Source organism: Balaenoptera physalus (genome assembly GCF_965194825.1).
Source record: "Balaenoptera physalus genome assembly, chromosome: 1".
NCBI classification, from domain to species: domain Eukaryota; kingdom Metazoa; phylum Chordata; class Mammalia; order Artiodactyla; family Balaenopteridae; genus Balaenoptera; species Balaenoptera physalus.
The window spans coordinates 57064293-57091300 of record NC_138882.1 but is presented as its reverse complement, the minus strand read 5'-3'; the positions used below and the strand labels follow the sequence as shown (position 1 = coordinate 57091300).

General features: G+C 35.5%; 1 protein-coding gene across 5 annotated transcripts in view; it reads right to left on the bottom strand.

Annotated features, from left to right (window-relative positions):
- Nucleotides 1-27008, bottom strand: part of COP1 (COP1 E3 ubiquitin ligase) — a 271776-nt gene that overhangs the window by 140954 nt on the left and 103814 nt on the right. For all 5 annotated transcript variants that reach the window (XM_082437791.1, XM_082437795.1, XM_082437794.1 and 2 more), the window contains one exon: nt 2966-3080. In XM_082437791.1, coding sequence (XP_082293917.1) covers nt 2966-3080 — 115 coding nt within the window. The remainder of the gene's footprint in view (nt 1-2965; nt 3081-27008) is intronic.

Sequence of the window (27008 nt, the reverse complement as noted above, 5' to 3'; positions counted from 1 at the left end):
ACTTGAAATAAGCCTGTTACAACACTGTGTTTTCATACCTTCTTCCTTATTCTTAGCTCATATACATACAAACACACACAGAACTTTTTTAAGGTAAACTTTTGTGATTTCCCTTCTTAAATGTCCTCTGAAAATACTAGTAAGCAAAAAGAAATTAAGCTGTAAGAATCATTAAGTCAAAAGAGTTACTATTACTCTACTATATGATATACAATAAAGAATTTATTTATTTTATCTGGAGATTTCCAGTTATCTTGAATTGCTGACATGAAGAACTTTATCTAACAATTATTATAAAGAAAAACAAATAATTATTTGAGGAAACTAAGTAAGCTTCTGTCCCTAATATTTTACATTTTAAAGATTTAAACACTAACTTAACATAGTCATCTAACGACCCACATTAAAAGGGCTCAATTTTGTAGTGTTTCCATTCAAGAAAACGCAAAAGGAACAAACCCAATTAGCATGAAATATCAAAATGTTATTGAGCTAAAGTACTTGGTCCACAAAAATTATTCTCAGGAAATTCAACAAATTATAAATAAAACATAGGTTATTGCAAAAGGGAGGGGTATCAACTGTACAGCAAAGTGGTTTGGATACAACATGCATCCAACCATGTAACTGGTTCTTTTTATATATAACCCTATTACTGTGAGCTACTTAATGTAGTAAATACTGAAAAGACAGTTACTTTAGCTAGCCATTTAAAAATTGTTTTAATATTAATACATTCTTTCAACATTTTGACATCAATCCCTAAGTACATAAAATTCACAAGCATTCAAGAATGTCTATTCTGTAGAAGATCACAATCCTTTTCTAGGGTAGTTGAACTTCTGGCCATCATATCCACTCATTTAACACCTACTTTCAACAGAAGTTATAAAAATAACACTAAAAGCAGTTATTTCAGTATCTGAAAGCATAGGGATTAGATTTCACTTATCTGGTTGTAAAAAGGTAGGATTTTGTTTGCTTGGTTGGTTTATGATCAATACCCATACATATCTGATGGCATATCACCTCTCCTAATTACAGATTAGTTTGCAAAAGTGTGTTCAGTGTCTCTTCTCTCTTCTAATGCTTTATAATTGAGCTTCTCTTCCAATTACAATTAAGAGTTCAAAGCATTTATTTCTTAGTCTTCATGTCTCATTTTCATAGATGAAAATAAAAGTTGGGGATGGGGAGTGGATTCTCATTTGAAAATATACAGAAGGACAATCAAACTCTTAGGTACCCCATTACAAAGAAGTTTAAATTTCCTCTTTACAGCCAAGGACACTAGGAGGGACTCCATATTCAGCAATATGATTAGTGTAGACACTGTGCAAATTTGTTAAGTTAAATTTGAGATTCCTAAAAACTGAAGACAACATGTGTTAAGTACAATACAGCCATGTCTACAAAAATAAAAATCTAATCTTCCTCCTGGTTTTAACTTACTAGTCTACCTCCCTATAAAGCTATATCTCCAAAATAAATTAAATTGGTTTGTGATTACCTTTACTATCCCACAGCATGCCTATACTATAGTTATTTACAAATTATTAATCAATAGCCTACTCCAATCTCTCTTTCCCATCTTGCTCTCTCTCTTTTTTTAATGTCTGCCATTTGCCTGTGGTTGTATTTCAACATCATACCAACAAATAACATCTGAAAGGGTTAACATGAACCCTCTGCCAGTCAGTAGAATGTAGGTCTCAGACCACTTTCAATGTTACAGCTTCCTACTATAGTTTATAGACTATTACAGAAGTTTAATAAGGGGCTCAATTCTCAAGACAATACAATGAGAGCTTTCCATCTGTATGAAAACTGTTGACTATTAATTTCAAACACACTTATAAACAAAGTTTGGCTTTCTTCTAGTCTTCAGAGGAAAAATGCTATGTGACTCTATATACATTTTTCTGCCACCTCCAGTCCTGAGGCAAATTTCTCCAAAGATTCTCTCTCTATAATGCGTGGATTATAATACAAACATGCCTATTCAAGAGAAAACCAAGGCAAAATTTTTAACAATTAATAAAATATCAGACATTTTTTTCCTTGGCGGTCCTCATTTTGAGCAGGTGTATTACAAATGACATCAATTAATTGAGAATCTAACTTATACCAAGCATTGTATTTTACATGCATCATCTATAAACCTTAAAAAAAAAAACCCTGCTGGGTCGGTATAAATGTCCCTACTGCACTAGTGAGCAAAGACACCAAGAAAGGCTAAAGATCAGAGAACTAACAAAAAGGGCACAGAACTACATTACTTCTCTATAGCAATAAATATATTCTATGCTATTGTGTACAAATCTTTGCATAAGTTATTTCTTCTACTTTGAATATGTTTCTAATTACTTTTTTTAGTTAATTAATACTAGCCTTGACTAAATACAACATCTCTGAAATCCCTACAGGAATCATTCTCTTACATTTCTCCATTTTCAACGTGGCATGGCTTTTTCACTCCCAGTTATATTAGTGGATATTTTTCTCTATTCCCTTAATACCCTTTGCATATGTATATAACATAAAATATCACATAGAATTATTCACCTGTTGCTTTCCCCCACTAAATTCATAATACTCCTTGACGACAGGTACAAGTACTTTCATCTTTTTATTCTTAGCACAGAGGATAGTGCTTAGAACTTAATAAATGTTGAAGAATAGAAGGCAACTAAATGGAACTTATTTTTGCTAGCTACATATTCATGGCTGATTTGTTTTTAACTTTATACAGCTCACTATATACAGATTAAAAACTCCCAAATTAAGAAAGAGAACAAAAATAGATATGGAAAAGCAATGTTCTCCAAAATGTCTAAGAACCTCCACAATGCTGTGCTAGACTATGTTGAAAATAGACACTTTTGCTTTCCATAAATCCAGCATAAGAAGCTAGATATGGATATGAAATATGAACCTGAGATATTTTAAGAAGTCCTGAATGTACCTGAGATACGAGACATCCTTGTAGAAAAGTAACATTGCTCTAAGTCTTCAAAATGAGCAGTGAGTCGTTTTCGTCTTGATGCTAATGTGCTGTTATACCAGGGCTGTTTCTTTGTCTAAGGTGATAACAAGAAAAGACACTTGTAACTCAGAACAAATCATACTATTTTTCTACACAGAATATCCAAATGCTTGAATATTTCACTTCAAAAGTTCACATTAAAATAATTACAAATAGCAAAATCCCGCAGTTCTTAGACCACATTTCGAATTCTTAATTTAAAGGGAAAATAGGTCAATTTTATGAGAATAAAATGAGAAGCTTCTTTCAACTCTCCAAATTAAATGGAGATAGAATCCATTATAAGGGCTATTCTGAAATTAAGAATTTTGAGAATTTTACTTTAATATGCATCAATTGTTAGAAAACAATTACCAAAAGAAAACTAATTACTGCTTCATCATCCCTATACTGCACCCTATACCTTGTGAATAATAGGAACAATGCTTGGCTGTACAAAATAGGTATTTAACACTGATTATTAGGTGAAGGGGTAGTTAATACGTATGTACTAAATAGTTTGACATATACACTAGAAGACCCAAATAACTAAATCACATATATACATATTTAGAGAACAACAACAAATCTGAAATACACTGGCATATAAACCTTATTAAAAAAGTCTATAATCCTAAACATATAATATTACCAACACCATGTTAATTAAAAGGGTATGAAAACTGTTCCACAAATGGTTACTAACTATTATGCTTGTGGCACATTAACAGATAAAGAGATAAGACACATAATGAGATCCTGAGATGACATAAGTTCACCAATAAGAATACCAGAACTGCAAATGTATTAACTAAGAAATATTAAGTTACTACAATGAACAAAAAACACTTATCTAAAGTGAACTCCTGCTAAAAGTAGACGGTAACTAAGAATTATTTTAAAGCTGTGCTTGGGTCAGAAGAAAAAAAGACTATTTTCCAAAAGATAAACAACAAAACAGGAAGCTGAACTCAGGTAATGGCAAACAAAATATAAGATATAGAAAAAGGGAAAGAAGAGGATAATCGGATTTGAGGACAAATACCTACAAAAGAACAAGTATTATATTTGGAGAATAAAAAGAGAATTTGCAAAGTGGAAGATAAACCTAAAAGAACTACTCAAAATGAAGGAATAAAGTCAAGAAGACAGAAAATTTTGTAAGAGAAGAAAAGAGACATAGAAGACAGAATACTAAGGTTTATTCCAGAAAAAGAATTCAGAATAATGATACTGAGGATGATCCAGTACCTTGGAAAAAGAATGGAGGCAAAGATCGAGAAGATGCAAGAAATGTTTAACAAAACCCTAGAAGAATTAAAGAACAAACAAACAGAGATGAACAATACAATAACTGAAATGAAAAATACACTAGAAGGAATCAATAGCACAATAACTGAGGCCGAAGAACGGATAAGTGAACTGGAAGACAAAATGGTGGAATTCACTGCCGCGGAACAGAATAAAAAAAAATGAATGAAAAGAAATGAGGACAACCTAAAGACACCTCTGGGACAATATTAAACGCAACAACATTCGCATTATACGGGTCCCAGAAGGAGAAGAGAGAGAGAAAGGACCCAAGAAAATGTTTGAACAGATTAGAGTCGAAAACTTCCCTAACATGGGAAAGGAAATAAACACCCAAGTCCAGGAAGCACAGAGAGTCCCAGGCAGGATAAACTCAAGGAGAAACATGCCAAGACACATAGAAATCAAACTGGAAAAAATTAAAGACAAAGAAAAATTATTGAAAGCAGCAGGGAAAAACAACAAATAACATACAAGGGAACTCCCATAAGGTTAACAGCTGATTTCTCAGCAGAAACTCTACAAGCCAGAAGGGAGTGGCATGACATATTTAAAGTGATGAAAGGGAAGAACCTACAACCAAGATTACTCTACCCGGCAAGGATCTCATTCAGATTCGATGGAGAGATCAAAAGCTTTACAGATAAGCAAAAGCTAAGAGAATTCAGCACCACCAAACCAGCTCTACTACAAATGCTAAAGGAACTTCTCTAAGTGGGAAACACAAGAGAAGAAAAGGACCTACAAAAACAAACCCAAAACAATTAAGAAAATGGTAATAGGAACATACATATCAATAATTACCTTAAACATGAATGTATTAAATGCTACAACCAAAAGACACAGGCTTGCTGAATGGATACAGAAACAAGACCCATATATATGCTGTCTACAAGAGACCCTCTTCAGACCTAGGGACACATACAGGCTGAATGTGAGGGGATGGAAAAAGATATTCCATGCACATGGAAATCAAAAGAAAGCTGGAGTAGCTATACTCATATCAGATAAAATAGACTTTAAAATAAAGAATGTTACAAGACACAAGGAAGGACACTACATAATGATCAAGGGATCAATCCAAGAAGAAGATATAACAATTATAAATATATATGCACCCAACATAGGAGCACCTCAATACATAAGGCAACTGCTAACAGCTATAAAAGAGGAAATCGACGATAACACAATAATAGTGGGGGACTTTAACCCCTCACGTACACCAAAAGACAGATCATCCAAACAGAAAATTAATAAGGAAACAGAAGCTTTAAATGACACAACAGACCAAATAGATTTAACTGATATGTATAGGACTTTCCATCCAAAAACAGCAGATTACACTCTCTTCTAAAGTATGCAAAGAACATTCTCCAGGACAGATCACATCTTGGGTCACAAATCAAGCTTCAGTAAATTTGAGAAAACTGAAATCGTATCAAGCATCTTTTCTGACCACAATGCTATGAGATTAGAAATCAATTACAGGGAAAAAAACGTAAAAAAACACAAACACATGGAGGCTTAACAATATGTTACTAAATAACCAAGAGATCACTGAAGAAAACAAAGAGGAAATCAAAAAATACCTAGAGACAAATGACAATGAAAACACGACAATCCAAAACCTATGGGGTGCAGCAAAAGCAGTTCTAAGAGGGAAGTTTACAGCAATACAAGCCTACCTCAAGAAACAAGAAAAAATCTCAAATAAACAATCTAACCTTACACCTAAAGGAACTACAGAAAGAAGAACAAACAAAACCCAAGGTTGGCAGAAGGAAAGAAATCATAAAGATCACAGCAGAAATAAAAGAAATAGAAACAAGGAAAACAATAGCAAAGATCAATAAAACTAAAAGCTGGTTCTTTGAGAAGATAAACAAAATTGATAAACCATTAGCCAGACTCATTAAGAAAAAGAGGGAGAGACTCAAATCAATAAAATTAGAAATGAAAAAAGGAGAAGTTACAACAGACACCACAGAAATGCAAAGCATCCTAAGAGACCACTACAAGAAACTCTATGCCAATAAAATGGGGCAACCTGGAAGAAATGGAGAAATTCTTAGAAAGGTATAACCTTCTAAGACTGAACCAGGAAGAAATACAAAATATGAACAGACCAATCACAACTAATGAAATTGAAACTGTGATTAAAAATCTTCCAAAAAACAAAACTCCAGGACCAGATGGCTTCACAGGGGAATTCTATCAAACATTTAGAGAAGAGCTAACACCCATCCTTCTCAAACTCTTCCAAAAAATGCAGAGGAAGGAACACTCCCAAACTCATTCTATAAGGTCACCATCACCCTGAAACCAAAACCAGACAAAGACACTACAAAAAAAGAAAATTACAGACCAGTATCACTGATGAATATAGATGCAAAAATCCTCAGCAAAATACTAGCAAAGAGATTCCAACAACACATTAAAAGGATCATACACCATGATCAAGTGGGATTTATCCCAGGGATGCAAGGATTCTTCAATATATGCAAATCAATCAATGTGATACACCACATTAACAAATTAAGGAATAAAAACCATATGATCATCTGAATAGATGCAGAAAAAGCTTTTGCAAAATTCAACACCCATTTATGATAAAAGCTCTCCAGACAGTGGGCATAGAGGGAACCTACCTCAACATAATAAAGGCCATATACAACAAACCCACAGCAAACATCATTCTCAATGGTGAAAAACTGAAAGCATTTCCTCTAAGATCAGGAACGAGACAAGGATGTCCACTCTCACCACTATTATTCAACATAGTTTTGGAAGTCCTAGCCATGGCAATGCGAGAAGAAAAAGAAATAAAAGGAATACAAATCAGAAAAGGAGATGTAAAGCTGTCACTGTTTGCAGATGACATGATACTATACACAGAGAATCCTAAAGATGCCACCAGAAAACTACTAGAGCTAATCAATGAATTTGGTAAAGTTGCAGGATACAAAATTAATGCACAGAAATCTCTTTCATTCCTATACACTAATGATGAAAAATGTGAAAGAGAAATTAAGGAAACACTCCCATTTACCATTACAACAAAATGAATAAAATACCTAGGGATAAACCTACCTAGGGAGACAAAATATCTGTATGCAGAAAACTATAAGACACTGATGAAAGAAATTAAATATGACACAAACACGAGGAGAGATATACCATGTTCTTGGATTGGAAGAATCAATATTGTGAAAATGACTATACTACCTAAAGCAATCTACAGATTCAATGCAATCCCTATCAAATTACTGATGGCATTTTTTACAGAACTAGAACAAAAAATGTTAAAGTTTGTATGAAGACACAAAAGACCCCAAATAGCCAAAGCAGTCTTGAGGGAAAAAAACGGAGCTGGAGGAATCAGACTCCCTGACTTCAGACTATACTACAAAGCTACAGTAATCAAGACAATATGGTACTGGCACAAACACAGGAATACAGATCAATGGAACAGGATAGAAAGCCCAGAGATAAACCCACGCACCTATGGTCAACTAATCTATGACAAACGAGGCAAGGATATACAATGGAGAAAAGACAGTCTCTTCAATAAGTGGTGCTGGGAAAACTGGACAGCTACATGGAATAGAATGAAATTAGAACACTCCCTAACACCATACACAAAAAGAAACTCAAAATGTGTTAGAGACCTAAATGTTAAGACCGGACAATATAAAACTCTTCGAGGAAAACATAGGAAGAACACTCTTTGTCATAAATCACAGCACGATCTTTTCTGATCCACCTCCTAGAGTAATGGAAATAAAAACTAATTAAACAAATGGGACCTAATGAAACTTAAAAGCTTTTGCAAAGCAAAGGAAACTATAAACAAGATGAGAAGACAACCCTCAGAATGGGAGAAAATATTTGCAAACGAATCAACGGGCAAAGGATTAATCTCCAAAATATATAAACAGCTCATGCAGCTCGATATTAAAAACACAAACAAGCCAAGCCAAAAATGGGCAGAAGACCTAAATAGACATTTCTCCAAAGAAGACATACAGATGGCCAAGAAGCATATGAAAAGCTGCTCAACATCACTAATCATTAGAGAAATGCAAATCAAAACTACAATGAGGTATCACCTCACACCAGTTAGAATGGGCATCATCAGAAAATCTACAAACAACAAATGCTGGAGAGGGTGTGGAGAAAAGGGAACCCTCTTGCACTGTTGCAAGGTGGGAATGTAAACTGATACAGCCACTATGGAGAAGAGTATGGAGGTTCCTTAAAAAACTAAAAACAGAATTACCATAGGACCCAGCAATCTCACTACTGGGCATATACCCAAAGAAAACCATAATTCAAAAAGACACATGCACCCTAATGTTCACTGCAGCACTATTTACAATAGCCAGGTCGTGGAAGCAACCTAAATGCCCATCGACAGACGAATGGGTAAAGAAGACATGGTACACATATACAATGGGATATTACTCAGCCATAAAAAGGAACGAAATTGGGTCATTTATAGACACATGGATGGATCTACAGACTGTCATACGGAGTGAAGTAAGTCAGAAAGAGAAAAACAAATATCGTATATTAACGCATATATGTGGAACCTAGAAAAGTGGTACAGATGAACCAGTTTGCAAGGCAGAAATTGAGACACAGATGAGGAGAACAAACGTATGGACACCAAGTGGGAAAGTGGCAGGAGGGGGTCGGGGGTTGATGAATTGGGGGATTGGAATTGACATATGTACACTAATATGTATAAAATGGATAACTAATGAGAACCTGCTCTATAAATAATAAATTAAATAAAATTCAAAAAAAAAAGAAATAAACGTAAAAAGAAAAGAATAATAAGGTTTAAAATATGGGCCCCTAGAGACCCAGAAAAGAGTAACAGACTGAAGAAGACGTATCTGAAGAGTTGGTGCTGACAATTTTCCAGAACTGAAAACATACATGAATACAGACATAGAAATTATTCCTATCAAGAAGGATAATTAAAAAGAAATCTGCGGGGCTTTCCTGGTGGTGCAGTGGTGAAGAATCTGTCTGTCAATGCAGAGGACACGGGTTCGAGCTGTGGTCCAGGAAGATCCCACATGCTGCAGAGGAACTAAGCCCGTGCGCCACAACTACTGAGCCTGCGCTCTAGAGCCCACAATCCACAACTACTGAGCCCACATGCCACATCTACTGAAGCTCACGCGCCTAGAGCCCGTGCTCCACAACGAGAAGCCACCACAATGAGAAGCCCCCACACTGCAACAAAGAGTAGCCCCCGCTCGCCGCCAACTAGAGAAAGCCTGCGTTCAGCAACAAAGATCTAACACAGCCAAAAATAAATAAAAATAAAAATAAGTTAATTTAAAAAAAAAATCTGCAATTAGACACACTAAAGCAAAACTATGCTTTTGTACAAAACAGAAAGATTTTAAAATCAGACAAAGAGAAAAGTTAATTCACCTAACAGGAACAATTAAACAAGCAAAATACTTCTCAAAAGCAATAAGAGAAGTTAGAACAAAGTAAACTTTGGTTATCCTTAAAAAGTTGAAAGAAAATAACCCCAACCTAAAATTCAGATTCCAACAAAACTGTCCTGCAACAACATGAGCAAAATATTTTTTCATGTAAATGAAAACAATGTTTATCACCAATAAGCTACTTCTTAAAAAATTTCTGAAACCATGTAATTGAAAAGTTCAACAACACAAACCAGAAGGTCTGAGACACAAAATGAAAGCGAAGCAAGGAAACTAGTAACCAAGTAAGTGATTTTAAATATTGTTTACATACATTAATTATAATATCTAATTTATGGGGTTCAAGAATAAGACAGAATAAATACACCGAAAACCAGCATATACGTCAGAAGAGAGGGCCCAGATACTTTTACATGAAAATTCTACCAAATATTCAAGGAAGATATAACATTAATTGTACACAAACTCTTTCAGAAAACACTTCCCAATTTGTCTTCTGAGACCAGCATAGCTGTAATACCCAAACCCAATGAGGACACTGGAGAAGGGAAGGAACGAAGAAGGGGAATAAGGGCCTTCATGAAAACAAGCACCCACAACAAAATAACAGCAAATCAATTTCAACAACATGTAAAAAGAATAACTCATCGTGACTAAATGGAGTTCAGTCCAAGAATGCAGGGTTGTTTCCATATTAGAAAATCAATGAACGCAATTCATCAAGTGGGCAGAATAAAGGAGATATCCATATAAAAATTTCTGCCTGGTTTGCAGGGCAGAAATTGAGATACAGATGTAGAGAAAAAAACGTATGGACAACAAGGGGGGAACGCGGCGGGGGGGGTGTGTGTGTGTGATGAATTGGGAGATTGGGATTGACATGTATACACTGATGTGTATAAAATGGATGACTAATAAGAACCTGCTGTATAAAAAAATAAATAAAATTAAATTAAAAATAAATTTCAAGAGATGCATAAAAAGCATCTGACAAAATTCAACACCTATACGTGTTCAAATTTCTCAACAAATTAGGAACAGAAGGAAACTTCCTCAACTTGATAAAGGGCATCTACCAAAATGTAGAGCTAACATATAAGTTGAAGTATAAGGGGGAAAGGGGAGGGAAAAAGAGGAAAAAGAAGAGAAGGGAGATGTGGCGAGAGGAGAGGAGGGGAGGGAAGAAGGAGAGGAGAAAGGGGGGAAGAGGTGAGGGGAAACAGAAGAGAATACACAAAGATTAGAAAAGGTAAAAATATCTTTTTGCTGATCATATGATTTTACATAGAAATTCCTAAGAATCTACAAAACTACTAGAATTAATAAATTTAGAAAGAAAATTAAATTTAGCAAGCTAATAAGAAACAAGGCTAACATACAAAAATCAATTGTACGTTTATATATTCACAACAAATTAGAAAAAAAAAATTGTAAAATAATTGTATCAATAATAGCATCAAAAAGAATTAGAAATTAATTTAATTAATGTAAGACCTCTATATTACAAACACAAACACTGCCAGGAGGAATTTTTAAAAGACCAAAATACATGGAAAGATATACCATATTCATGGACTGGAAAGCTCAGTACTGTTCGTGTGTTACCATTATGGTAACTGGGTAAATGGTACATGGGCTCTCTCTGTTTGTTTTTTTTAATGCTTTTTGTTTTGTTTTGGCTGCACCACGCAGTTTGTGCAATCTTAGTTCCCCAACCAGGGATGGATCGAACCCAGGCTGCCAGTAGTGGAAGCATGGAGTCCTAACCACTGGACCACCAGGGAATTTTCATGGGCTCTCTCTGTATTAATTTTTACAACTGCATGTGAATCTACAATTATCTCAAAATTTAAAAATTTATTTTTACAACTCTAAAGAAACTTAGGAATAAACTTATGAAGAAATAAATAAAACCTAGACTCAACTTAATATCAAAAACATATCAATTCCCCCTAAGGTAATTTATAAGTTAAAGGCAGTTCTAATAAAGATACCAAGAAGCTTTTTTATGCAGCTAGAGAAATTGATACTAAAGTTGATGTGAGGGCTTCTCTGGTGGCGCAGTGGTTAAGAATCCGCCTGCCAATGAAGGGGACACGGGTGCGAGCCCTGGTCCGGGAAGATCTCACATGCCGCGGAGCAACTAAGCCCGTGTGCCACAACTACTGAGCCTGCACTCTAGAGCCCACAAGCCACAACTACTGAAGCCGGAGTGCCTAGAGCACGTGCTCCGCAACAAGAGAAGCCACCGTGATGAGAAGCCCACGCACCACAATGAAGAGTAGCCCCCACTCGCTGCAACTGGAGAAAGCCTGCGTGCAACAACAAAGACCCAACACAGCCGAAAATAAAATAAATTAAATAAAATTTAAAAAATAATAAAGTTCATGTGAAAAAACCAACAGGAAAGAATATTCTGTAAAACACTGAAAAAGAAGTGCTGGGGGGTTGGAGGAATTAGTTCTATCAGACATTAAAACATACCATAAAGAGGTGACAGTGAAAAGAGAAACACATCAGCAGATAGAAGAGAAAGACCAGAAATAAATCCATTTTACACACCGAACTTTTGATATGAGAAAGGTTGCATATCACAACACTCGATCAAAGATAGATTTTTAAAAAGTGGGCTGGGACAACTGACTAGACATTTGGATAAAGATAAAATTAGATCCACACCTCAAAATATACACAACAATAAACTCCAAACAGAACATGAATCTAAATGTAAAAAATGAAATGAGACAAGTATTTTAAGAAAACATGGGTAAATTTCTCTATGTCCTAGTTACAGGTAGGCATTTTGAACTATGACTCAAAACCCAGAGGTAACAAAAGATCGGTAACTTTAAATAATAATATAAAAATTTTGAACAGTTTCAAAAAAAAAACAGAAGAAAATATAGGCAACATTTATCAGATAAAGGGCTAATATTCTTAATATACTGCCAAATCTTAAAAATTGAACAAAACAGATAAAAAACTTTATAGAAAAAATAGGCCAGAAATATGAATACATAATCCACTAATAAGTATATTAATATACCAGTAATCATATGATAAGATGTTTGTTCAACTTTATTCATAATTACAGAAACATAAAACTATCCTGAGATGTATTTCTCACTTGACAGATTGGCAAAAATTTTAAAGTAAAACTCATTCTTTTAGAGAGGCTCTAAGAAAGACTCTAGGAAAACAGGCGCGTTCATATATTACTGGGGAAAATGAAAATTGGTACAATTATTTGGGGGAAGAAGATGATTTGGCAATATCAATCTCTGTCTGTCTCTCCATCCGTCCGTCCATCCATCCATCCATCCATTCATCCATCTACATCTTTGACCCAGAAACCGCACGTCTAGGAATTTATACTGAAGATACACTGTCCAACAATATGAAAATAAATATGCACAAGTTAATCACTGCAGCACTACTTGTAATTACAAGATAATGTAAACTACATGTTTTTATGTAACAAATTGATTAAATAATCCTATGCAGCTATAAAAACAATGAGGAAGAGTTCTATGAACTTCTGTGGATTTGTTTTCATGATAAATTGTGAAAATAAAAAAGCAAAGTGCAGCAGAGAATCACTAGGAAAGCTACCCTTTGTGTAAGAAAAAAGAAATAAGAGAATATGCATATGTATCATGAAAACCTGACTAATAAAACTGGTTACCAACAGAGGTTAAGAAACAATGTAGTGGGAAAAGATAAAGGATATGGGAATTGGTAGAAGGGCTGGAGGGGTGGTATTTATTGAGTATGACTTTTTGCATAGCTCTGACTTTTAGAATCAGGTTAATATTTCACATATTCAAAAAAGTCTGTATGTCATAAAAATGCGGTGGGGTGGAACACAAACAGAAGCAAATGAACTTAACTGTATTTCAAAGAAATATCACAGTTTATACTGATGAAAATTAACAATCAAAACCAAGTAAACTATGAACACACTATATTTTCACACTATATTCTTTCAGACTAAAGACAAAAAGAAATTTAAATAAATATTTATCACTAGTTAGTAGATTTGTTTTCTTAGTAATTTCCATACTAGTTTATATATATATATATATATATATATATATATATATATATATATATATAGTAAGACTATGACAATAAGTAAAATGTATTTTGATAATGAGAGCTAGGTTTCTGTCAGAAAAGAGAATTAGAGATATAGAAAGGGTACAATGTAAAGCTACAACGAACCCTGTGATAGTGAACTGCAATGAGAGCTCATCAGTATGAACTCATAGCTTTTATGACAGATACAGAAACACAGACATGTTATTTACATATATGATTACATAAATATTATGTTCATAAACTGAATAGCATAGACTAATCTCAGCTAGTCTGTATTGCCCACATGGTTATCTCCAGAACAGCTGATTCTTACCTACATTACAAAATGTGTGTTATTTTTTAACAATTCTTTTTTTTTTTTTAATTTATTTATTTTTGGCTGCATTGGGTCTTTCGTTGCTACATGCGGGCTTTCTCTAGTTGCAGCGAGTGGGGGCTACTCTTCGTTGTGGTGCACAGACTTCTCATTGCGGTGGCTTCTCTTGTTGTGGAGCACGGGCCCTACGAGCCTGGGCTTCAGTAGTTGTGGCACATGGGCTCAGTAGTTGTGGCTTATGGGCTCTGGGGCACAGGCTCAGTAGTTGTGGCGCACAGGCTTAGTTGCTCGGCGGCATGTGGGATCTTCCCAGACCAGGGCTCGAACCCATGTCCCCTGCATTGGCAGGCGGATTCTTAACCACTGCGCCACCAGGGAAGCCCACAAAATGTACTAAATAAAGATAAATGATATTCCATAACCATGGGCCTGTGAGTTGTTTGGGAGCAGACTGTATCAGTCTGTCAGCATTGTTTAGTAATAATAAGTGAATTTATGATTCACCTGATTTCAGTGGAGCCTGTAACTTAATGGCTGGTCACATAACTAGAATGCACTGCCCATGTGACTAGCTTAAAATAAGAGATCTGACCTCAAGCCAAATTTGAATTTCCCATTACTCAAGTGCTTGAGATGCAAGCTAGTAGTGGTTCTGAACCTGGAGACAAAGCAATTCCTCTGTGACTCAGTGGTAGAAGGACAAAGAAGACTGTGCCTAAAGTCTTCATATCCCTTTCAATGAGTACTCTTCTTCCGCTTGGCTGTACTATATCCTTTGCCTATAATGAAGTTCCAGAAGTATAAACTGCCTGATTCCTGTGAGTCCTTTCATCAAACACTTAAGGTGATTAATATATAATTAATAGACACATATTATAATATGTTATATATACAGATATACATATTTCCTAGCTCTGTCCACTGAGAAGGCCTACAAGCAATGACGCTCTAAGTGCAATGAGCACACTTAAAACCCAGATATTTGTTTTGAAATACCATTCTCCATTAAAAGAAAACAGGGCTTCTTGGATACATGGCTGATTCCAGGACTGCGGCAAGGTAAGTACAAAATGATGCTGGTATATCTTGTCGTCTAAGAATGTAAGAAGTTACTTAAAGAATGATAAGAAAATGAAAATCAGCTTGAAGGAGTTCCAACTAGACAAACAGGGAACAATCTGAGTTCAAAATGATTAACAGAAAAAATTAAAACTCCATGATTCCATAACCATATAAACAAACAAAGAGGGAGGGAGGGAAAGATCCTTTCAGTAGAAATGCTAACGAATAAATGTGGAAGTATTACTCAGCTATTACAAAAAATGAAATAATGCCATTTGCAGCAACATGGATGGACTTAGAGATTATCACATTAAATGAAGTTAGACAGAGAAAGATGCTACTGTATGATATCACTTAAATGTGGAATCTAAAAAAATGATTCAAATGAACTTATTTACAAAACAGAAATAGACTCACAGACATAGAAAGCAAACTTACGGTTACCAAAGGGGATAGCACGAGAGTGGGGGTGGATAAATTAGGAGTTTGGGATTAACATAAACAAACTACTCTATATAAAATAGGTAAATGACAAGGATCTACTGTATAGCACAGGGAACTATACTCAATATCTCATAATAACCTATAATGGAAAAGAATCTGAAAAAGTGCACATATATATATGTGAATCACTTTGCTGTATACTTGAAACTAACACAACACTGTAAATTAACTATACTTCAATAAAAAAGTTTAAAAAATAAATGTGGAAGAAAAAATGAATTACAAATTATCATTTGGGCAAAACACATTAATAATTATTTCAAGTAAGATTTATTAATAGATGCTCAAATGGGAGAAAATGTAAATTTACAGTGGACAAATCTGGCAGGCACCACCTTAATCAAGTGATCAGCGTTAACATCACCAGTACTGAGCAAACTCATATCATATGGGTCCAGATACGACAAACTAACAAAGGATACCACATCAATTCTGTAGTATTCCTGATAAAAATGGATAATCTGAATCTAGTTATAAGGAAATATCACACAAACTCATATTAAGGAAAGTTCTACAAAATTAATAACTTATACTATTCAAAAACATCAACATCATGCACAACTAAAGAACTATAACAATTTAGAGGAGATTGAAGAAACATGAAAACTAAATGTAACCAGTGATTCTGGATTCATACTGGAGAAGGAAAGTTTTTTTCTTTTGCTATAAAAGAATATTAGTGGAAAAACTGTTGAAATTTAACTACATTATCTCAGATAATAATATTGCATTAACATTAAATTTCCTGATTTTACTAATTGTACTAAGCTTATATAAAAATTCTAAAGCAAGATGAACAGGCAATTATAAAACTTCAGTGGTATAAAAAAATTGTTTCTGGCTTCACCTACATTATATTGTTAACATTTTTTTCAATTCAATTTCAACTATAAACATTATTTTTAAAAGCAGTAAAATAATATACCCGATAGCTGTACCATAGTTTCCATAGCTATTCTACTATGATTGGGGATATTTATTTTTCTAGAATTTTTGCTTTTACAAATAATACTGGTATATAATCTTTACATAGTACTTTGAATCATTTCTTATAAGAAATTCCTATGTTTATCACTACCAAATCACACATTTTTAGCATTTCTCATATGTATATATCGCCAAATAGTCTTCCTGGAAGACAACCAACTCTCTCCCCCCTCCCCTTTTCCCCCTCTCTCAGTCCCCCATCCCACCCTCAACACTACATGTACATGCACACAGCAAGTACGAAGAGTTCCCATTTTGAAACATCCTTAGCCATACCTATTAGGTGACTTCTTTGGTACCTTATACTACTTCATATTGTGCTTTTATTATTTAGGAAGTTGAGTATTATTTCATATGTGACCTGACCATCTGAATTTGCCTTTTTCCCCCATGTTCTTCATATTTAAAAAAAAATTTTTTTTGGAGCTTTCATCAAAAGAATGAAATTGGTTTAAGAAACTTTTTTCATTTTGAAGCAATGTGAAGCAACTGACAAAACCTTTCCCAGTTTGGGTTTAAAAGCTTGTTTATGGTGCTTTCTTATATACAGCCCGCTTTTTTACTATAGTTCTATTATTATTTAAATCATTATTTAGCTGACCTGGACTCTTACAGTAACAGATACAACAGAAAGCTAAATTTCCTGCAAATGGTATCCTGGCTAACACTTCATAATTTACTTAATCTTCCCTTTTGACTCTCTCTTGCGAGAGCACTGGAATCACAACTAACTGCTCAACAATCATCGACAAGAAGACACTGGAACTCACCAAAACAGATACCCCACATCCAAAGACAAAGCAGAAGCCACAGTGAGACGGTAGAAGGGGCGCAATCACAATAAAATCAAAACCCCATAACTGCTGTGTGGGTGACTCACAAACTGGAGAACACTTATACCACAGAGGTCCACCCACTGGAGTGAAGGTTCTGAGCCCCACGTCAGGCTTCCCAACCTGGGGGCCTGGCAATGGCAGGAGGAATTCCTAGAGAATCAGACTTTGAAGGCTAGTGGGATTTGATTGCAGGACTTCGACAAGACTGGGGGAAACAGAGACTCCACTCATGCAGGGCAAGCACAAAGTAGTGTGCACACTGGGACCCAGGGGAAGGAGCAATGACCCCATACGAGACTAAACAGACCTACCTGCTGGTCTTGGAGGGTCTCCTGCAGAGGCAGGGGGTGGATGTGTCTCACTGTGAGGACAAGGACACTGGCAGCAGAAGTGCTGGGAAGTACTCCTTGGCGTGACCCCTCCCAGAGTAGCCATTAGCCCCACTAAAGAGCATGGGTAGGCTCCAGTGTTGGGTCGCCTCAGGCCAAACAACCAACAGGGAGGGAACCCAGCCGCACTCATCAGCAGACAAGCGGATTAAAGATTCACTGAGCTCTGCCCACCAGAGCAACAGCCAGCTCTACCCACCACCAGTCTCTCGCATCAGGAAACTCACTCAAGCATCTAGATAGCTTCATCCACGAAAGGGCAGACAGCAGAAGCAAGAACTACAATCCTGCAGCCTGTGGAACTAAAACCACATTCACAGAAAGAGAGACAAGATGAAAAGGCAGACGGCTATGTACCAGATGAAGGAACAAGATAAAACCCCAGAAAAACAAGTAAATGAAGTGGAGATAGGCAACCCTCCAGAAAAAGAATTCAGAATAATGATAGTGAAGATGACCCGGGACCTCGGAAAAAAAATGAAGGCAAAGATTGAGAAGATGAAAGAAATGTTTAACAAAGACCTAGAAGAATTAAAGAACAAACACATGAACAATACAATAACTAAAATGAAAAATACACTAGAAGGAATCAATAGCAAAATAACTGAGGCAGAAAGACGGATAAGTGACCACCTGGAAGACAGAATGGTGGAATTCACTGCCATGACACAGAATAAAGAAAAAAGGATGAAAAGAAATGAAGATAGCCTAAGAGACCTCTGGGACAATATTAAACACAACAACATTCACATTATAGGGGTCCCAGAAGAAGAAGAGAGAGAAAGGACCTGAGAAAATATTTGAAGAGATTATAGTCAAAAACTTCCCTAACATGGGAAAGAAAATAGCCACCCAAGTCCACGAAGTGCAGAGAGTCCCATACAGGATAAACCCACAGAGAAACACGCCGAGACACATAGTAATCAAATTGACAAAAATTAAAGACAAAGAAAAATTACTGAAAGCAGCAAGGGAGAAACGACAAATACATATAAGGGAACTCCCATAAGGTTAACAGCTGATTTCTCAGCAGAAACTGTACAAGCCAGAAGGGAGTGGCATGACATAGTTAAAGAGATGAAAGGGAAGAACCTACAACCAAGATTACTCTACCCAGCAAGGATCTCATTCAGATTCGATAGACAAATCAAAAGCTTTACATATGAGCAAAAACTAAGAGAATTCACCACCACCAAATCAGCTCTACAACAAATGCTAAAGGAACTTCTCTAAGTGGGAAACACAAGAGAAGAAAAGGACCTACAAAAACAAAACACAAAACAATTAAGAAAATGGTAATAGGAACATACATATCAATAATTACCTTAAATGTGAATGGATTAAATGCTACAACCAAAAGACACAGGCTTGCTGAAGGGACACAAAAACAAGACCCATATATATGCTATCTACAAGAGACCCACTTCAGACCTAGGGACACATACAGGATGAAAGTGAGGGGATGGAAAAAGATATTCCATGCACATGGAAATCAAAAGAAAGCTGGAGTTACAATACTGATATCAGATAAAATAGACTTTAAAATAAAGAACGTTACCAGAGACAAGGAAGGACACTACATAATGATCAAGGGATCAATCCAAGAAGAAGATATAACAATTATAAATATATATGCACCCAACATAGGAGCACCTCAATACATAAGGCAACTGCTAACAGCTCCAAAAGAGGAAATCGACAGTAACACAATAATAGTGGGGGACTTTAACCCCTCATGTACACCAAAAGACAGATCATCCAAACAGAAAATTAATAAGGAAACACAAGCTTTAAATGACACAACAGACCAAATAGAGTTAACTGATATGTACAGGACATTCCATCCAAAAACAGCAGATTACACTTTCTTCTCAAGTGCGCATGGAACATTCTCCAGTATAGATCATATCAAATCAAGCCTCAGTAAATGTAAGAAAACTGAAATAATACGAAGCATCCTTCCTGACCACAACACTGTGAGATTAGAAATCAATTACAGGGAGAAAAATGTAAAAAACACAAACACATGGAGGCTAAACAATACTTCACTAAATAACCAAGACATCACTGAAGAAATCAAAGAGGAAATCAAAAAATACCTACAGACAAATGACAATGAAACACGACAATCCAAAACCTATGGGATGCAGCAAAAGCAGTTCTAAGAGGGAAGTTTATAGCAATACAAGCCTACCTCAAGAAACAAGAAAAATCTCAAATAAAAAATCTACCCTTACACCTAAAGGAACTAGAGAAAGAACAAACAAAACATAACATTAGTAGAAGGAAAGAAATCATAAAGATCAGAGCAGAAATAAATGAAATAGAAAAAAAGAAAATAGCAAACATCAACAGAAGTAAAAGCTGGTTCTTTGAGAAGATAAACAAAATTGATAAACCATTAGCCAGACTCATCAAGAAAAAGAGGAAGAGGACTCAAATCAATAAAATTAGAAATGAAAAAGGAAAAGTTACAACAGACATCGCAGAAAGACAAAGCATCCTAAGAGACTACTACAAGAAACTCTATGCCAAGAAAATGGACAACCTGGAAGAAATGGAGAAATTCTTAGAATGGTATAACCTTCCAAGACTGAACCAGGAAGAAAGAGAAAATATGAACAGACCAATCACAAGTAATGAAATTGAAACTGTGATTAAAAATCTTCCAAAAAACAAAACTCCAGGACCAGATGGCTTCACAGGTGAATTCTATCAAACATTTAGAGAAGAGCTAACACCCATCCTTCTCAAACTCTTCCAAAAAATTGCAGAGGAAGGAACACTCCCAAACTCATTCTATGAGGCCACCATCACCCTGATACCAAAACCAGACAAAGACACTACAAAAAAAGAAAATTACAGACCAATATCACTGATGAACATACATGCAAAAATCCTCAACAATATACTAGCAAACAGAATCCAACAACACATTAAAAGGATCATACACCACGATCAAGTGGCATTTATCCCAGGGATGCAAGGATTCTTCAATATATGCAAATCAATCAATGGGATACACCATATTAAAAAACTGAAGAATAAAAACCGTATGATCATCTCAATAGATGCAGAAAAAGCTTTTGACAAAATTCAACACCCACTTATGAAAAAAACTCTCCAGAAAGTGGGCATAGAGGGAACCTACCTCAACAAAATAAAGGCCATATATGACAAACCCACAGCAAACATCATTCTCAATGGTGAAAAACTGAAAGCATTTCCTCTTAGATCAGGAATGAGACAAGGATGTCCACTCTCACCACTATTATTCAACATAGTTTTGGAAGTCCTAGCCATGGCAATGAGAGAAGAAAAAGAAATAAAAGGAATACACATTGGAAAAGAAAAAGTAAAACTGTCACTGTTTGCAGATGACATGACACTATACATAGAGAATCCTAAAGATGCCACCAAAAAACTACTAGAGCTAATCAATGAATTTGGTAAAATTGCAGGATACAAAATTAATGCACAGAAATCTCTTTCATTCCTATACACTAATGACGAAAAATCTGAAAGAGGAATTAAGGAAATACTCCCATTTGCCATTGCAACAAAAAGAATAAAATACCTAGGAATAAATCTACCTAGGGAGACAGAAGACCTATATGCAGAAAACTAGAAGACAGTGATCAAAGGAATTAAAGATGATACAAACAGATGGAGAGATATACCATGTTCTTGGATTGGAAGAATCAATATTGTGAAAATGACTATACTACCCAAAGCAATCTACAGATTCAATGCAATCCCTATCAAATTACCAATGGCATTTTTTATGGAACTAGAACAAAAAATCTTAAAATTTGTATGAAGACACAAAAGACCCCAAATAGCCAAAGCGGTCTTGAGGGGAAAATACGGAGCTAGAGGAATCAGACTCCCCGTCTTCAGACTATACTACAAAGCTACAGTAATCAAGACAATATGGTACTGGCACAAACACAGAAATACAGATCAATGGAACAGGATAGAAAGCCCAGAGATAAACCCACGCACCTATGGTCAACTCATCTATGACAAACGAGGCAAGGATATACAATGGAGAAAAGACAGTCTCTTCAATAAGTGGTGCTGGGAAAACTGGACAGCTACATGGAATAGAATGAAATTAGAACACTCCCTAACACCATACACAAAAATAAACCCTAAATGGATTAGAGACCTAAATGTAAGACCGGACACTATAAAACTCTTCGAGGAAAACATAGGAAGAAAACACTTTGTCATAAATCACAGCATGATCTTTTTTGATCCACCTCCTAGAGTACTGGCAATAAAAACAAAATTAAACAAATGGGACCTAATGAAACTTAAAAGCTTTTGCAAAGCAAAGGAAACTATAAACAAGATGAGAAGACAACCCTCAGAATGGGAGAAAATATTTGCAAACGAATCAATGGACAAAGGATTAATCTCCAAAATATATAAACAGCTCATGCAGCTTGATATTAAAAAAACAAACACCCCAATCCAAAAATGGGCAGAAGACCTAAATAGACATTTCTCCAAAGAAGACATACAGATGTCCAAGAAGTGCATGAGAAGCTGCTCAACATCACTAATTATTAGAGAAATGCAAATCAAAACTACAATGAGGTATCACCTCACACCAGTTAGAATGGGCATCATCAGAAAATCTACAAACAACAAATGCTGGAGAGGGTGTGGAGAAAAGGGAACCCTCTTGCATTGTTGCAATTTAGGAATGCAAACTGATACAGCCACTATGGAGAACAGTATGGAGGTTCCTTAAAAAACTAAAAATAGAATTACCATAGGACCCAGCAATCTCACTACTGGGCATATACCCAGAGAAAACCATAATTCAAAAAGACACATGCACCCCAAGGTTCACTGCAGCACTATTTACAATAGCCAGGTCGTGGAAGCAACCTAAATGCCCATCGACAGACGAATGGATAAAGAAGATGTAGTACATATATACAATGGGATATTACTCAGCCATAAAAAGGAACGAAATTGGGTCATTTTTAGAGACATGGACGGATCTAGAGACTGTCATACAAAGTAAGTCAGAAGGATAAAAACAAACATCGTATATTAACGCATATATGTGGAACCTAGAAAAATGGTACAGATGAACTGGTCTGCAGGGCAGAAATAGAGACACAGATGAGGAGAACAAATGTATGGACACCAAGGGAGGAAAGTGGCAGGGTTGGTGGGGGTGGGATGAATTGGGAGATTGCGATTGACATATATACACTAACATGTATAAAATGGATAACTAATGAGAACCTGCTCTATAAAAAAATAAATAAACTAAAATTAAAAAAAAAAAACCCGAAGTAAGTCAGAAAGAGAAAAACAAATACAGTATGCTAACACATATATACGGAATCTAAGGGGAAAAAAAAAAAAAAAAAGGCCATGAAGAACCTAGTGGCAAGACGGGAATAAAGACACAGACCTACTAGAGAATGGACTTGAGGATATGGGGAGGGGGTGGGGTGAGATGTGACAGGGTAAGAGAGTGTCATGGACATATATACACTACCAAATGTAAAATAGATAACTAGTGGGAAGCAGCCGCATAGCACAGGGAGATCAGCTCGGTGCTTTGTGACCACCTAGAGGGATGGGATGGGGAGGGTGGGAGGGAGGGAGATGCAAGAGGGAAGAGAAATGGGAACATATTGTATATGTATAACTGATTCACTTTGTTATAAAGCAGAAGCTAACACACCATTGTAAGGCAATTATACTTCAATAAAGATGTTAAAAAAAAAAAAAAAAAAAAAAAAAAACCCTTCCCTTTCACCACTGATCTGCATATCCACCTTCACCACAGGGTTAAACTCTTAATTACCTTTCAGTTAGATTTTACATTTTTCATTGTGCCCCTTTTGTTACAGCAGTCTTAGAATACATTATAATAACTAAATGGGTACATGCCCTTGTAATTATTATACCTCTGAAGCATTCATTCTATAAATAACCATTAAAGTCAATTGGGCACACTCTCTACTGACCTTTAAAAAATATTCTTGAGGATTTTTAATTGGAATCACATTAAGTTATGGTTATTGGTCTATTCAAAATGTTCAACAATTGCTTTAACCTATTTTAATATTTTTTATTTTCCTTGAAAATTATAAATTAAGACTGCTATTTTTATTAATATGCATCAGCACTAAGTTATTTTAATCTACTCAATATTATAATAGCCAATTTCAATTATATATTGTAACATACAGTATCTTTTTTATTTCTCTCTACATTTGCCATCTTAAGTTTTTCCCAGTTTCTTGAGTTCAATGCCTAGTTCATTTATTTTTATTTGCATCTAAAAATGAATTCATTTAATGATACAATTTTTTAGGAAAATTCTGACCAAAATTTCATAAATTTTGATATATAATATTTTCACTAGCATTATTTTCTGAATTGTTTTTAGCAATGTCTATATACTCTTTAACACAAAGGTATTAAGAGAAGTCTTTAGTTTACTCTCTTCCAGATTATCTCAGTAGTTATCTATTTGAGGTTCTGATTCAGAGAATGTAAATGGTACAATTTATTCTGTTTTAGAATCAATCCAGTTTTCTAAATGCTCTAAGATTACTATAAATAATGTATATCCCTTGATGCAAAGTATAAAGTGAGACAAGTACCTATTAAACCAAGTTTGACTCATCTCAAACAAAGAAAAAATCCAATGTCTTTATAATGATGTAAGAAAATCATGCACCAAAGTGGCCTCTGTCACGTTTCTTACCTCAGTTCTATTTTTCTCCTCCTTCCTCATTCCTCTCCAGCCATACTGGACCTCTGGACTGTGTCTGGCATTCTTGTACCTTAAGGCTTATGTACTTATTTTCACTCAGCCTAGATCTTCCTGGAGATATTCACATAGCTTGCTCCCTCACCTCCTCTTTGTTCAAAGGTAATCTATTCTTATTACTATTAGTATCTCTCCAACTAGAATGAAAGTTTGGCTACAGCATGAATTTTTTTTTTTTAATTTATTTTATTTATTTTTGGCTGTGTTGGGTCTTCGTTTCTGTGCGAGGGCTTTCTCCAGTTGTGGCGAGTGGGGGCCATTCTTCACCGCGGTGCACGGGACTCTCACTGTTGTGGCCTCTCCCGTTGCGGAGCACAGGCTCCAGACACGCAGGCTCAGTAGTTGTGGCTCACGGGCTTAGTTGCTCCGCGGCATGTGGGATCTTCCCAGACCAGGGCTCGAACCCGTGTCCCCTGCATTAGCAGGCAGATTCTCAACCACTGCGCCACCAGGGAAGCCCCTACAGCACGAATTTTTGTCTGTTTTGTTTTTGTTCAATAACCAGAGCCTATAATAGTGTCTGGTAAATAGGATGTACTCAAAAAAACTTTTGGTTGAATAAATTAATGTTTAAAAGCACCTGCCCTGAAGCCATAATGCCTGAGTTAAAATCTCTGCTATATTACCTTGGGCAACCTCCTTAACTTCTCTTTGCCCTAGTTTCCTCCTCAGTAAAATAGAAAATAATAGTAATAGTACTTATCTCATAAGGAAGTTCTAAGAATTAAAGTAGTTAATATATGTAAAGTTCATTGAGCAATGTCCATGAATAGTAAATGCAAAATAAATGTTACCTAAATACTTTTATTTCTACTTTAATTACTTCTTGAATTATACAGTAGCCCCTCCATATCCACAGGTTCTGCATCTAAAAATTCAATCAAACGCAGACAAAAAAAATCCACACACACACCACCCTCCCAAAAAAGAAGAAGAAATTCCAGAAAGTTCCAAAAAGCAAAACGAATTTGCAGCTGCACTGGCAACTATTTACACAGTATTCACATTATATTTAAAACTTTACATAGCATTTACATTATATTAGTTATCACAAGTAATCCAGAGATGACAAAGTATATAGGAGGATGTGCTACCCAGGTTATATGCAAATATACACCAATTTATCCAAGGACTTGAGCAACCTTGGATTTTGGTACCTGCAGGGGTTCCTGGAACCAATCCCCCATGGATACTGAAGGATGACTATACCTTAAAATCTCTTACCATGTTTAACTTTTAATCAATTTTTGAAAATTTCTAATAGGTTTTGCTTTATATAAATACCAATGCTTTATATTATGTCACACAAATTACTACTACTTTGTGGGATTATACCTTTCATTATGTGAAAACCTGTATCTATCTTCTATGATTTTTTCCTTGAGTTCTACTTTGGTCTGTACTTTTCTTTCCTTTTTTGTTGTTTGTTTTTGTTGTATTCCTTACCATTCTTATATTTGCCAGGCTTATCCTCAACTACTCCTTTGTTTTCAAGTCTTTCTGTGTCAATCTGTTTTAAGTCTGTCTCTTCTAAAGAGTATACCTAGAAATGAAGCCTAGGACTTCGGCACAATATGTTATATTAGTTCTAACCCATAAGCACTAGTAGGTTTTCCTCCTCAGCAACTTCCCTGTCCTCCAGCAGATACTAAGGTTGGAGTCTCCTGAGAGACCCAGACTACTTCACCCAAAAGCACGCTTTTACTCTGCATACAGTGACTCATATGTTAGGTAGACTTCCTAAGTATTCTTTTTATCTTTATAAATTCTTTTTAAGTTTTCAGTGTGAGGATAGCAATATGTCAATGGGATTTCTAGTGGGTGGAGGTTGGAGGGATTACATTGGCTTAGTGTACAATCTCAAACCAGAATTCTCCTTTATTATATGCAAACAGTAAAAATTAAAAAAAAAAACCCCACTATTCTGATTGCTTTTTTTTTTCTATTCAATTTCTATTGTTTCTAGCTTATGGAATTTGCTAGAAATTCCATATTAATGTTCTATAAATGGCAATAGTAGAAAATCTTCTCTGTTCCTCTATGTAGACTTTGTCAAAGCCCTGCAGCCAAAGAGCAATAGGAACACACCTGTAGTTGAACAAATTTTATTATTGCTCATTGTAGCGAAGAATACAGCACACTACAGGTTAAGGTAAGAGGATGTTACAAACTACTTATAGGATATAGGCCCA